This window comes from Diorhabda sublineata, chromosome 3 (genome assembly GCF_026230105.1).
Source record: "Diorhabda sublineata isolate icDioSubl1.1 chromosome 3, icDioSubl1.1, whole genome shotgun sequence".
Taxonomy (NCBI): Eukaryota; Metazoa; Arthropoda; class Insecta; order Coleoptera; family Chrysomelidae; genus Diorhabda; species Diorhabda sublineata.
In genome coordinates, this window is record NC_079476.1 from 5,533,898 (window position 1) to 5,549,938 (window position 16,041).

General features: G+C 31.1%; 2 protein-coding genes and 1 long non-coding RNA gene across 7 annotated transcripts in view; 2 read left to right on the top strand and 1 right to left on the bottom strand.

Moving 5' to 3' along the window:
• The window catches only part of LOC130441390 (DNA-directed RNA polymerase I subunit RPA2), a 48,360-nt gene extending 47,087 nt beyond the window's left edge, over positions 1–1,273 (bottom strand). The window contains exons 1-3 of one of the 5 annotated variants that reach the window (XM_056775050.1): positions 972–1,272; positions 799–895; positions 382–711 (exon numbers count right to left, since the gene is read on the bottom strand). In XM_056775050.1, coding sequence (XP_056631028.1) covers positions 382–711; positions 799–867 — 399 coding nt within the window. In that variant the 5' untranslated portion in view covers positions 868–895; positions 972–1,272. Of the gene's footprint in view, positions 1–381; positions 712–798; positions 896–945 lie in introns of those variants that run through there. The other 4 variants (XM_056775052.1, XM_056775049.1, XM_056775051.1 and 1 more) reach the window with 4 other exon arrangements.
• Positions 1–16,041, top strand: part of LOC130441403 (uncharacterized) — a 246,175-nt gene that overhangs the window by 207,600 nt on the left and 22,534 nt on the right. The gene's annotated exons all lie outside the window — the stretch shown is intronic.
• LOC130441394 (ADP,ATP carrier protein) lies at positions 3,248–15,468 on the top strand. The gene is made up of 4 exons (XM_056775061.1): positions 3,248–3,580; positions 13,422–13,683; positions 13,749–13,983; positions 15,151–15,468. The coding sequence occupies exons 1-4, from the start codon at positions 3,421–3,423 to the stop codon at positions 15,394–15,396; spliced, it is 903 nt and encodes a 300-aa protein (XP_056631039.1). The 5' UTR covers positions 3,248–3,420; the 3' UTR covers positions 15,397–15,468.

Genomic DNA, 16,041 nt, shown 5'->3' on the forward strand with positions numbered 1-16,041 from the left:
TTAGATTTCAGGTTTTGTTTTATTCTATTTTTATTTACAATCTTACCATCTATTACATCTGTCTCACTGTTACCTATCTACCTTCTCAATGTACCCCAATACTGGGTAACACTAAGACACTTAACAGAGGTTCATATATTTTTAATTAACTCATAAAAATTGGAAATGTGAGTATGTTTAAATATAAAAAATTCCACATATTCATAAATTAAAAAATAAAAAAGTTTCTCGCTGTTTCCCACTTTCCCTTAGGTAATTCTGGACCACCTTGCATGTATGCAAATGGATTCAAATTTTCTCGTAATGATAATCATGTGTAGATGTGAGAAATCCCATGCTGATTAAAGAAAAATATTTAATACAAGTAGAAAATTAACTCACCTTTACCATAACTGGTATTTCTCCCAAGTCTTTAGTGAATGATTGTTGCTGTTCTCCATCTATAAACCAATCAACATCCACAAATAATTTTCCTTTATAAGTATTGGAACTTTGTCTACAAGTCGTTGGATAAATTGTCTTATTCTTAACTAGCACCATCTCAGGGGGCACCTGCGGTTTTTGAAAAGAATAGTTGCTAATTGCGAGTTTAATTTTTCTATCATCTAGCTTGAATTCTACAGCGTTTAAATCGTTAATAGCATCGGCTAGACCTTCATTTACCATATAATTAAAGCTTGTTATGTGAGGTTCTCCATTGCTTTGTAAAATCTGAAAACTTGTATATTATTAAAACCATAACCTTAAAAATAAACATGTGCATGTATACAAATAGTAATTATCGTATAAAATACTTGCAGTGTTCTGTTTTTCCGGAGGATTTCCAAAATATGGATTTGTTATATATTTTAAAGAAGGATTTTCCATTTTATTTGCAGTTAGTTTATTATAACACCTAAAATTTTAAATTAACTACTGAAGAATATTATTACAATGTTAACATACTAGTCTTTTATTATGAATAACGATACCTTTAAAACATCACAGAGATACCTGAATATTATTTGTATTACTAAATACAGCAACAACAATAGTTTTCAGAATTTGTTAACCAAAAACTATAAACACTTGGTTACCTGTCAATTATTCGAATTGGCAGAAATTCATAATATGTATAATTAGTTGCCTACATATAAGGAAGAAAACGTTATGTAATTTAATGATATTTTTTAAAATTATGTAATAAAATAATTATGTGCAGAAATTAAATTGTATTGTATCAAAAACACGAAACTTTCAATTTTTTGCATATTTTCCAATGTATTGAACCCAAGGCATTTCTCCGATAGATAACCTTCAATCAGTCAATTATACCAACAGAAAAACTCGTGGCAACATGTGATACTTGTTACCTATTTTAGTTTTTCAAAAGTCAAGGTTAACGTTTAAAAAGATTTTTCATTGAACTTCACTTTAAAAAGAAGCTTAGTCCTCTGTCCTATTTTCGACATTGAAATAGATTGGGAACAACAATTGAACACGTGGATTTTTAGAATTCCATTGAATTTTATCGCTTCGGCCGAATGCTGTTTAACAGTTTTCAATTAACAAATTGTGGCTTAAAATAAAAAGAGGACAGTTTCTATTCAAAATAATGTTTCTTTCTATACTAACAAACATTTTTCATGAATAAAAAGGATTTTGAAGTTATGAACTTTTAAGTAATTTTCAATATTCCCGTAATGTTATTTCTCCGCCTTAAGAGAAATACCCAAGAGGTATAGACATGGTTATATTTCATCATTTTTATTGTGTAACTAAAAAGATATCTGAATGTTCAAAAACCTCAAAATTGAGTGATATGTGTCAATACATTTAGCCAACTTAAAATAGGCATATACATACATATATTGAGATTCTTGATACTATATATATATATATATATATATATATATATATATATATATATATATATATATATATATATATATATATATATATATATATATATATATATATATATATATATGAAGTAATGGATGAAAAACTAATTTTTTGTAATTTTAATATAGAATATTTTATTACGTCCCACAACAGTTTGATCACCATTGAGGCAATAGGTAAATTAGAAAATCTAGTACCGATTCAAAATATGAATCTTTTTGTTTACCCATAAACTAGTATTTAAGGTTGTATAGAAATTGCAATTCACAAAAAATATTTTAATTATTGAAAATGTTTTTTAATGCAACAAAAAAATCTACAAAATTCTACGTCATATACGAACGATAGTGCTGACGTCAGTGTACAATAATTTACAGTGAAATAATAGATTTGTGATAAGTAAAATACTGACGAAGAAGGGTCACATTGAACCTTAAAAACAAGAAAAATGCTAGAGGGATCGAAAATTAATCAATTGAAGCGAATTTCCTACGATGGTCAGATTTTCAAATTGGGTTTATCACTTAATTCAAGCATTACAAAAATGAAATTCCCAATCTCTAAATAATGTTATACAACGCAGACATTTTGTGACGTCACTGATCACTTCCCGAAGCATTTGCAGAGTTGCCATAGTCGCATTATATTAATAATAATTGAATAAATAACATGGGAGTAAAATATGTTTGCCCTGAATATATATAGTGAACATGTGTCGTTGGAATTATATATAATATATAGAAATATATGGTTTCCCAAAAGAATATCGTTGAAAATTTTCAATTAAGGCTCATATATTTCTATTTTACTCATTAATTTTGCTGATTTTAGGTCTTAATTTATTGAAAACGTATTTTTATAGAAGTCTAAGATTTTTCAGAACAATTTTGGTCTATCCAAATATGTTTTGGCAGAAGCTAACTTTTGTTCTTCATCAGTGTCATACGAAAGTATCTATATTGTGTAACTTATAATCTTCTATAATTTAATTCCCATAGAAAATTTTTCTGGTTTCATGTTAGCAGATTTTCCGAGTTGATCACCTACTGAAAACAATGTGATTTCATTCTGCTCTGACTACTTGGTGATTACTCGTGTACCATTTTTCTGAATGATCGTGTTGAGATTGATATAAAACGAATTCACATATCCTTGGTTAGGTTAAATAATATTGGTATTTTCCTGATTATAATTAATCTTTTTTAGAATATTACTATGCCCCATTTGAATGAATTGAAAAAGGTATGTCTAGGTAAAGTTACGTAGAGAAGTTCAATAATTACTGGTAGCTATACTAGTATGAGTGACCTAATTTATTAATTATGAAGAATAATAGTCGACATGGCAACTCTGTATAAATGTCTACTATTCTGGGATAGGAGCACTGGGAAAGCACATGACCGACGCGCGGTGATGACAATCACCAACGCCTAGCCACCTTCTCATTTGCAGTTCTGTGCGCGGTCTGTAAAGATCCGAAACCAAGAAGTCTGCCATATTCTTCGAGGAAATATTTAAAAGTAATTAAATACAAACATGTCTCTCGCCGATCCAGTTGCTTTTATGAAAGATTTCCTCGCTGGAGGTATCTCAGCCGCTATTTCGAAAACATGTGTAGCTCCAATCGAACGTGTAAAATTGCTTTTGCAAGTACAACACATTTCCAAACAAATTTCTGCTGATCAACGTTATAAGGGTAAGAATTATTAGTTTTATTGTATATATTTTTTAATGACAAGAGCTGCCAGTTACGGCGATGTCCACTTTTTTGTGACAGTGTTTGATTTATTAAGCGTTACATAATCGAATCGGATTTTTTCTGAAAGCTATAAAACCCCTTAGTTTTGTGTATTATTGATGTTTTTTTCATTAAATTGCAGTTTCTAATCTTTATAAACGTGTTTGCCAATTTTTTTTAATATTCACTATTTATTCGGTATATAAAACGATTTAAATATGGGTTCAAGGTTATAAAGGAGTAAATGCGTTTAAATTCCAATTTACACTAGTTTCGATTAAAATTTTACTACTACAATTGCATAGATAAATTAAATGATTAGAAAAGAAGAATCGTGATATAACAAGTTGGATCGATATGAAACTACCTTACTGAAATTGTGCCAAGTACAAGATTTTCTAGGACACGTGTAAAGACATATGTAAATGTGTATTTAAAGCCGATTCATTGGCGTATATTTTTGAGAAAATTAAATTTTGAGACTTACATAATTCAGTTGGGCAAAGTATACATGACAACCTTGAATTTTAAGATAACAAGGACTATCTATAATAGAATCTTTACTAATTTATCTAGTTATGTATGGTAATACAAAATGAATCTCTTTGTTGAACAATCATTAAACTGAGATCAGCCGTTGTCGATCGCAAATCAATAAATTTTTTTCAAAATCATACATATACCTATTTATCATTGAATTTTGCTTGGAGAATTTAATCATGAAAATATTAATGTTAGTTACCACGTGGCTTCTTAACATAACCTTGCCATTCCAATACATACTTCGTAGCAAAATGGCGGATATTTAGACGAAGAAAACGTTTAATAATGTTTTCCCAATTTAAAAATAAAATTGTATGTTTTCTATGTATACATAGAGTTTGTAAATAATATATTAGGGTTTTGTAACAACCTTGAGTTTAACACTTTAACTTGTAGTCCCATATTGTATATACTCTGGTTATGTCATAAGTACATATTTTTGTAAGGTTGACGCACATCTTTCATAATTTTTATCTAAAGATTTCTATTAATCTCATTTTATACAAGTGCAAATAATTTAATTGTGCTCTAAATTGTCACTAAACATATATAAAGTTTTATAAACATGTCTTTGGATATTTCCCGTTTTCGATTCCACAATTCAAATTTTGGTTAAAGAATGTAACCTTTAATTAATAAATAATTTTAACAATGCCTCTTTCTAACTTGAATCAATTTGGAGGAAAATATTACTACTTTTAACTGAATGAAATAACTGCTAAGGTAACAGCACCAGTGGCAGAAACTGGAGACAGTGAGGATATTTCTTGAAAAAAAAAAAACAATTTTAAATAAAAAAATTAAGGTTACCTTCCATTTTCAAGGCAGGGCTATTAGGTAGTTATTATTAAGTAAACCGAAATTATTAAAAGTCCTGAAGCTATTTATATTTTTTCATATTGCTTCTAAAAGTGCAAATGGTCCTATACTAGATATGGCATGACCAAAATCAGACATCACAGAGTACTAGTGGTACAGTCTGTTAATATTGCTAAACTAATAACAAAATTGAAGTAAATAAAATCATCCATTCCATATTAAGTTAGGTTAGGTTAGTTAGGTTTAGACACAAAAATATCTATAATAAATTTAATAAAAACCTTAAAAGAAGGGTCTTTGTGTAGAACTGAAGCATTGCAGTATCATTTTATGTTTAGTTCTTATAAATTAATTTTATTTCATTCCAAAACAGAATTTTTTGCAGTAATGTGTGTTGTGCAAATTGAACATGGTACGTGAAGTGTGCCCTGATTTTAATCAAACTTTGAATTATAATACTAAAAAACATTAGGAAAATTGTACCTATTGGATGAGATGATTACCTTTAAAATTTAGTATATAGACTTTGGATTTTAGAGATATAGATAACGGGTGTTACGAGTTGAGCTAATTTGCAATTTTACCCAAAATGAAAGTCTGAGGAGTATAATAATAATACTGAACCCTAAAATATACCATTGTTTATTTCACACCAAATCAAAAATTGATTTAAAAAAAATTTTATTTAATTTTAAATTAGTTTCAAAAACTTGAAACTTGAAAGTTAACAAAAACCTTTCCAAATATTATAAATTATATTATAAACTAAGTTAAATTAACCATTGAGACTTGTTTAAATTTACCTAGACTATGGTACTGCTGTTTACAAAATGTTTATTTCACTACTTTTCTAAAAAATCTATTTCTCTGTTAAACTCATACAAAATTGTGAAAAAACCTTTTTACCTTCACAGGATTAGGTAGTCTTCCCAAAATGGTCTTAAAACTAACGTGTTTGATAACTTCATCACCTGCCAAGAAAGTTGTATTAGTAGAATTATGAGACATAACTGAAATGAAGTTCTTATCATTCACACTTCCTCGACAAATTGAAGCATATCTATACATTTTTCCTCCTTTAATCTTATGACCTTTCACTTCTTCACACGGAACTTCAACTAATATATACATGCAAGATTGAATGTCTGCTGTGGTTTTAAAGCACTTCACTGACAACTTCTTTCTTTTAACAATAATATCTTCATGACTTGAATATACATTCTGGAAGCGCTGCCAAGTTTAGGTAGGCCTAGTGATCAATGCTCTTTCCAATTTCAGAGTTTTCATTACCAGTACAATAAAAAACAGGTGACTTTGTCATATCAGAAGTGGAAGTCCTAGCTACTACGAGGTTGTTTGAATCATATACTCTGAAATGATGCCACTTAAATATTTGAAATGACTATCTGTTCCCAATAACTTTGGAGCACTTACGCAAGATTCAGAAGCTTTTTATTCCATTAACTTTATTATCTACGTAGGTATGGAAGTCTTTGGCAGTTTCTAACTAGATATTTCTGTTCCCTTTGACTGCATGGGGCCTTACTGTCCCGCCTACACCATCGACAGCACCTTTCCCATGGCTTGAGGCAAAAAAGGTCCACTCTATTGCCACTTTAAAATCGGCTTCCATTTTACAAAAAGCTGACATCGAAATCTATTCTAAATATGTCCGGCACAATTATTTTCATTAGTTAGAAAAGCCCATACACAAAATTTACTATGAATTGTGTCATTGGTTATCACAGCTTAAGATTTTGTTACTTTCCTTGGCAACGAAAGAATAACATGTGAAAATGCCTACTTGCTGATGGCTCCAGTGGGCTGATCGAATTTAGTTGAAGTTAATAATTAATTTTCAGCAAAGTCTATTTGAACGATAGCATAAGTTTCATCACAAAGTGAGAACGATTACAACCATTCCCGATCACCATTCTCCAAATTAATAAAAGGATTCAGCAATAACATATTTAAAAAATAAGAAAATTCGCATTAACTGCGTATTCAAGAAAGCACAACGACTTCAAAGCAAATTGAAATTAACAACAACTTAGATTTATACATGTCCGAAGTAAGAAGTGTAACTATATGTGGAAACCTGGACTGACTGCAGCCCTCAACTGTGTGTGTTGATGGTTGAAGAGTGTAGTTGTTCGTGGTTTGGTTTGATCCTGTTATGCATGTAAGGTAATGGAAACTATTGAATTTGGATATAAAGAGACTTATGGTCTAATCAACACATATAAAAACCAAACGTTTTGAAAATATAACCAGTCAAAAATCTGTTCTATTCTATTTGTTCTGTTTACCAAATAAATAGAAAATACTAGTCATATAGAGACATCATTCAATATAATGAAGTGATGGCAGTGCAGTTCATACACCTTATTTTCTTATAATGAAACTTTATCATGATTTTCTAACTTATCAGTAAACATGTGTAGAAACATCCTAATATCTATGATTTCGTTTATATTTTATTGTATTCAGCATTTCCAGTTTCCTCATAAAATCTGAGAATATTTTTAATGTTATCAGCAGACATATGTAAACACCCTGTTAATATAATAACTATCATTTTGTTTCACTAAATAAAGTTTTTTTAAAAAAGTAAATCAAAAAAATAATTATGAAAGTTGGCATGTTACAATATAATAATGCAAATCGTAGATATTTTTCAACTCTGTAATTGCTTCTTTTAAACTAAGAGTATATACAATTAATCAGATTCCTCCTTCTTTAAACTATTTTTTCAAGAAATCTTCTTTTCTTTGCCAAATGCAATTACAAGGTCACTTGCTTTTCTTGTTGACCATGTTGAACATTTGTTTAATATGTTATATATATAATATGTTACTGCTTTTGAGATGCTTTCTAATAAAAAGTTGATATTAATGTGGTTATTACAAACACACACATTATGTGGCATTTGAGAAACGGATAGAACATGTTTTGGACGAAGGGAAAAAACAGACTTTTCTATCTTTGTATCAGGATTTTTCAATTTAAACCCATGAAAAGTTTCATTCATTGTCATTATTACATGCTTTATTTTGCCAGTTTCCTGGTGCTTGTCTGCTGATAGTATCATTAATATAAAAATCTGTCACACACTATTATCATGTTCATTTAAGAATCGATAGGGTGTTCTATTTACTGCTTTTCCAAAAGATTGTTGATATTTGTACTTAAGTACCTATTGGCGAGATAATCTCACATAACTTTCAGCTTTAAGTTTTTGATGATGTTTTCTAAAGACTTTTTACGTTTATCGAAGATTAACTATGGAATTTCTTCATGTCACTATCTCGCTCTTTTAGCTCTTGATACTTGTCTTTTTTTGCTTTGAATCGCTCACGATAAGCTTTCTTGTCAGTAGGTGCCTTTCTCTAAAAAAAAAAAGGATACGAGTAGCCTTAAATCTACGAGGCCTTAACTAACTTCCATTAGGTAGGCCTAATGGAAACAAATGTTGAAAATCTTGTACTATAATTAGTTAAAAAAAACAATTAAACAGTATATTAAAGTATAGACTTAAGAAAACAGTATTCATACAAGTTTTAGTTATAATAAACTCAATATAAAATCTAGGCTATAATTTGTAAAAAGAGACCTTAAATATTAATTTACAAAAATTGTAACACCCGTTACTGTGTCGTTATTTAACACCAGTTACCTCATTATATTGTTTAAATGTGAATATTTAATAATTTAAGGACTTGATGCCAGATTATGAAATTTATGTTTAAAAAAATCTCAACAACGAAAGACAGGTTAATTTTTGTTCCGTTCTAAGGTGCTTACCAGTTAAGTAATTAGTGTTTGTGTTCAGCATGTATAAACACCAAAAAAAAAACAATATATCTATCAACTCAATTTATTGAACACCTCGTTTACACCACCACTACACCAACACTCACAATTACACTGTCTGACGCACGTTTTCATAAACAAGTTATCGTCTTCAGACACCGAAGGTAAACCTTTGTTTTCAAAACGCGCATCAGATAGTGTAATTGAGTTGGTCTAGTGTGAACAGTGTGTTCATTATGAATATCACCAAACGGTACCAGGAAATTCCAACTATTATATATAACTGGTTTAGGCACTTCTAGTATCAAATAAATTCTAGTTTGATTAATTTTTACTGCGAGAACATCCAGTGATTGACATATGCCATTTTAATTAATGAGCTCATTATCACAGGTTAATTTTATTATATTTATATACCTATATATATACACGACTGCATTTCTTTGATTGGAGTAATTACTAAATTATTTTAAGTTAATCTAACTTTATTATTAAATTATTTTGGTATGCCATGTATTTGCCTTAATCTTGAAACGGTGCAGAGAATTATCGTGATTAATACGACGTGTTCTAGACGTTCATATTGTCAAAAATGCACCCCAAATTTAAAGCTGTACAGAATGAACGCGAACTTGACGCTAGTAAACATAACCTTAAAGTACATGTATATCGGATAAAAAACAGTTGACGGAACTCTGAAAGCTTGGGCAACAACCAAGTACTTTTCAAGCAGAAACTTATACAATTGGAAATTTCAATCTATAAAGGAACAGGAGATCGTCATCCTGCCCGCACTCAAACTCGTTTGGGATTGCTTTGAAAAATTAAACGAGCTAGGCAGGAAAAATAAATTTACCCTACAATGTATTCCGGGACACACCGGAGCGAAGGGAAATAAAATATCTGATAAGCTCGCTAAAGCGGGAGTAGAAAAGCCCTTCATGGCTTCTGAACCCTTCTATGGTATCGGCTACAAAGCAATGGAAAAAGCACTGGAAAAAGCACTGGAAAAGAAGGTAAATAGGAGCAAAATCAACTATAAACAGAGTAGATCTGCTGAATGTATCAACCTAAGAAAGAACAATCTATGAATACTTACAGGAGTTCTATCGGGACATTGTCCCCTCAACAAACACCTGAAGATGCTAGACCTAGCAGATAATGCGGCGTGCAGATTTTGTTGCACGAAACGTTGGACGAAACCTTTATCCACATTTTATCTCGAAATGTGAAACACTAAGGAACTCCAGAGCACTACACCTGGGAGCGCTTGAAATAGAAGACGAAAATCTCTGGTAATTAAAACTATCCCATATTCTAGACTTTTTAAAAGGTATGGGATTAATGCAACAGCTGAAAACACTGGGTTCTTCAATATTGCAGCAAGAAAGGGGGACTTATAGATCCTTTGAGTCGCAGGGCATACGAGATCCCAAATCTATATATATACACATACAAAGAAATATATATATATATATAATATAAAGAAATTTTAACAGTGATCAACGATTTTGAATTATTTATAATGCATTATATACAAAGCGACATTTGACATGGCGTTGGTGGGTGAGACCTCTCAATTTGAATAGAAATATCTATAGTTACTTTACTACAACATATTGTATGATCAACTTTTGAACTTATTGAGCAGTGACATAAGAAAACATTCAATAAGAAAACCTGATTGTCGATTAGATCAGGAAGTTAATAATAACCAGTTTTGTTATGGAATTTTCAAATGGGAAAATGATTCCCTATATTCTGCCAAATTTTAGTTTTCTCGTATCAGTCTTTCACACAGAGGAGTCATTTTTCAGCTTATCTAAAACTACATTAGAAAAGTGAGGTTATGTTTTTGATGTTCAGCGTGTGAAAAGTAGAAAGTTGGTTAATTTTGACGTCTAGAGCGCATACAAGCGCGATCATTGTGTGCGTTATCACAGTTTCTCAACAAGTTTGACATTTATGAACGTCTAGAGCGCGTCATGCTCGCGCTTTTTCTGTTTTCCGCTTAATATTAGAGGGTGGCTGTCATACAGAAAAGGAAAGGGTTAGTTTTGTTTAGTACTAGCTACAATGAAATGTTATATGCACTATTTTCTCCTTTCTTGCGAGAAATTGCATATTATTGCTTTGCTCCATTTCTAACGGCCTTTACTATGTAATATCACAATTCCTTGAATTCTGATAATTGCCATATAATTGATATTTTTGATAACTTTGAACTCTTGAAAACGTTGATAAAATTTTATCTATGTTAAATTGTACATTCCAAGGAAAGTAATTTCATTTTAATTGATAATGATATAATTATCTTACGGATTTCAAATATTGATTTTACTCATCCACATTTAAAGATGTTCAAAATGAAAAGAAAAGTTTTGAGACTGAAATTTTTGTATATACAGAGTGAGTTTTATGTATGGAACGCTTCAATTATCTCGGAAACGGCTTGTACGATTTTTATAAATTTTTGTGCGCAAAGGTCTTGTGATACTGCCGGTATTATGGTGGTATCTACATTGTTGTCAGATCTTACCTTTCTCCAGAAAAATAATAAACTTTGTTATTTAAAATGGATATTTTCAGTATACTCATTTTTAATTGATCCTTCCCAATTTTGAAATTTATTTTATCAAAGAATACCAAAAATAATTATATAGCAAACAACTTTTGTTACATATTTGAACTGTACTCAAACGAGTGTTGCATAGGTGTAGTTGCCAAGTTTAAATTCGGCCAAAACCACTTGTGAAGGTTATTTGGTTAATCTATGGGATATATTTTTAGACCTCTCATTCAATCAGCTGACAGGTATTATGTAAGGGATATATTAACATAAAATTTTATAATTGTACAGAAAATATTGCACTGCACGAAAATTTTTAAGTTTGGACCAATCTTGTAAATAATGATTAGTTATGATAAATTTTAGGACCAATTCAAGAATTACAATGCCAAAATTTTTCTTTTGTTCTTTGAATTTGCATATATTAAAAAAAAAGACTATGCAAAGACATAATTTTAATTTCAACAATCAATATGCTAATTGTTGGAATAATGTTGATATTTTTACTTTATACCAAAATTTGCCGCTTCCTGAATTCTGCCGCCCTGGGCTATAGCCCAGTCTGCCATGTAAATCCAGTTTTGCGTCAAGGCCAACTTAAGTCACCTCTCCTGGAAAAATTTTACGAATTTGTGACAGAGATCTATTGGACGTTTGCGAAGTTGTACCGTCCTGGTGATACCATGTCCTTTGGTTATAACCACTAATATATATATATATATATATATATATATATATATATATATATATATATATATATATATATATATATATATATATATATATATATATATATATATATATATATATATATATATATATATATATATATATATATATATATATATATATATATATATATATATATATATACATATAACGTGCTCCCTTTTTCATCTTCAAAAAAGTAAAGGACTAGAATTCCTCGCGCTGACATCGTACCCCATAGGTCACCCAATAGCGAATATTTTGCATGTTGATGTGTCAGTTAAGATGAAAATGGACTTCATAGCGCTAAATCATCTGGTTTACGAAATCAAGCCTCTAACCAGCATACTTGAGCTCCAAATATTTGTGTAAAATTCGAAATAATAATGATCTAAGCGCGCTTAAATCAACAGCACGCTTCCAACAGGTTAGGCTCGTCACGAACGGACCGAATAACACTGTCTACGTTTTCGACAGTTCTAGGAGACCTTGGACGCTCGGATTTTGGTTTCTCTAGTGTTGAATCGGCCTGTTTAAACTTCTGGATCCATTTTCTAATTAGTCGAGCGCCTGGCACATTTGCACAATTGCAGTGTATTGTGTGCTCTACAGGGGCCGAATTGAACCTGGTTTATGCAGCCAAAATTAAAATAAATATTAAACTGAACTGTCTTGGGGATAATTTTTTAGTTTATGCAGTAAACTAAGGATGATTGTAAATTACCGGTAAACCAATAGATATTCCTTCTAGGGAACTTTTTTTTCATATAAATCTGGAAAGCTCCTGACACTGTCTATCAATATTCCATCGTTTAAAGGATATTGCTGACTTTCAGATATTGCTTTTGCCAATTTTTTTATATTATTTTAAAAAATAAAACACCACAGCGCAAATCAACGGAATAACGCGAAATTTTCATAACCAAAGAACTAGAATGTTGTAAACAAAACCATACCACCAATACAAACTGACCTGACTGTGCTCATAACCTCACAAAATTGAGGAATTAAACTAAGAAATTAAAAGTTGGTGAACTCTTAGTTCAATTTTTATTTAAATTTTCTGAATGACCTACAACTACAACTAGTAATTCAATTTGATGGTTAAATATTTAATTTTGTTATCATGAACCAAGACATAAGCGACTAGAGCCAGGCTACCGATTAACATACCTCTCCGAATACCTGCGTTCACGCAATAAGCAATACAAAGGTGAACTTTCTTTTGGGACATCTTATATAGTAGACCCGAAATCAAATATACACCAAAATATTAATAATAAAACAAATATAGATATTTTTATAGTTTGTGATATTCCTATAACATATTCTTTATCGTTTATCCAGGTATGGTAGATTGCTTTGTACGTATTCCTAAAGAACAAGGTGTACTTGCATACTGGCGTGGTAACACCGCTAACGTCATCCGTTATTTCCCTACACAAGCACTTAACTTTGCCTTCAAAGACAAATACAAGCAGATCTTCTTGAGTGGCGTAGACAAAAAAACACAGTTCTGGCGTTACTTCTTAGGAAACTTAGCTTCTGGTGGTGCTGCCGGAGCCACATCTCTCTGCTTCGTATATCCTCTTGATTTTGCCAGAACCAGGTAATAAAGAGATAATCACATTCAAAGAACCATCTCCATTTAACAAATGAATAATTTTTCTTTAGGTTGGCTGCTGATGTTGGTAAAGGAGCCGGTGAACGTGAGTTCAGTGGATTGGGCAACTGTTTAGTTAAAATTTTCAAAGCTGATGGTTTGGGAGGTTTATACCGTGGTTTTGGTGTATCTGTACAAGGTATCATCATTTACCGTGCCGCTTTCTTCGGTTTCTATGATACTGCTAAAGGTATTTTACCTGATCCTAAGAACACACCTATCATCATTTCATGGGCTATTGCACAGGTGAGAAATAATAAAATTAATTATACCCTTTACTGTTTTATCGAATATTATATGGATGAACAAACTACTCCAAAGTTAGTACTGATGGATTTAATTCCTTCGTGTTCCCTACAACTGAATCATATTTGTTTTTTTTTGTCTGCAAACATATTTAAAAGGGCTTTAGCGAGCTTTGTATTTGATTGCTAATGATAAAATCTGTTAGCTAAATGCAAAATTGCGATAAATTGTACTGTCGGCTCAAATATACAGGGTACGGTGGGCCAAAACAAACTTAATTTTTTCTTAGCTAGAGTGGATTCTCGATTATCCGAAATTCAGTAATCCAAAAGTCCTCTTAATCCGAAACTGAAATAAGGATGTTTTTAAGTATGATAAAACGAAGACAGAAAAAAAAATAATTAGTGTATCAATAGTATCTTCCGAATACAGTAAAGTGTAATGAACAAAACTGTAGAAGATCTCAGTTGCTATCTCTGTGCCCATAAGTCGTCGATTATTTCTAATTCAATGGCAATGGTACTTTTACTTTTGCCTAGACTATAAAGATTGGCTATTAGAGTCTGACTTGTGAGAACGAAAAAAAATTTTGTATACAAACTTCACAAAAATTGTCTTGGCCCAAAAAGTATAAATCACATCACGTTCTTAGTCTCTCGGGGCTAACTGGGACTAAACTACAATCATAAACACGACCTTCACTTGACAATAAGAAAGAGAAATTTGTTAACGTGTATTAATTTTGAAATTTAATGAATGGATTATGGGTTGGACAAAAAACTTTTGATCAGTAATGTGTAAACATGTAGGGTTCATCATAAATACTAATTGCATATTTTAAATGAATTCACATTTTTGAGCATTTTCGAAATACCACTGTTGTATGAAAATCAGTTATATATTTTCTTTTCGTGCCAGAGTTTCACAATGATAGTATTTGAATCTGATTGGAGTAGTACTTTGGAGACACTCGTTTTCTTTTGTGGACACGCTACTGGTTCCTTGTGGACAGTACAACAGTCAAATCTATAAATTTGTTGTTTTTATTAAATATTTGTAATAATCAATTTTATTTCATATAATTTTTAACGCAAGTACTAAAGTTGGAATATGTATTTTTTAAATAGAGATTTTAGATATATTTCCTTAATGAAATTATTTTTTTAGACTGTCACCACTGTTGCCGGAATTATCTCGTATCCCTTCGACACTGTACGTAGGCGTATGATGATGCAATCTGGACGCAAGAAGGCCGAAGTTGTCTACAGAAGCACAGCTCACTGTTGGGCCACCATTGCCAAGACTGAAGGAGCCGGCGCCTTCTTCAAGGGAGCCTTCTCCAACATCCTTCGTGGTACTGGTGGAGCCATTGTACTGGTTATGTACGACGAAATTAAGAATTTAATAATGTAAATTTTTGTTTTTCATTAATTCAGAGATCGCGTAATTTTATCTACACTCCACTTTAGGAAAATATTAGCAAAATTTGAAAAGTGACTCCCAGCCGCGCTCCTTCAAACCATTCCGGAAGGAGGCCGACTATCTTGAAGATGGTTCAGCTGTCACCTCCATCCATTGTTGAGCGCGGCTCGGAGAACCATGTAAATAGCTGTAAAATTATTTATTTCCAATCTTAATTTTGAATTTATCATAAGAAACTTTTCGATCCTTCGCCCGGGCGAAATTCTCCGGACTCTTTTCGTCAAACAGTATCGCAAATGATGCGATTTTTTTTCGTAATTTCCTCGTAGATTTTAAATTGTAATACCTTTAAACGTGTACGAATTGATCGTTATACGGTTGTTTATTTTCATTACATGTAAAAGAAGTAATTATTTAAATATCGTTTCATCATGATCATGGTGGTTAATAAAAAACAAAAAAACAGGATTAGTTTTGTTTTATTTCTTCATTATTCGAAATAATATATTTAGTTTTTATCGAACAAAATTCCGGATACTGTAATGAAGGATTAGCCAATTTGATTATCCATTAATACAAAATTTACTATAAATATCTACAAAAAACAGAAATCCCCGGTATACAAATAAAACTCTC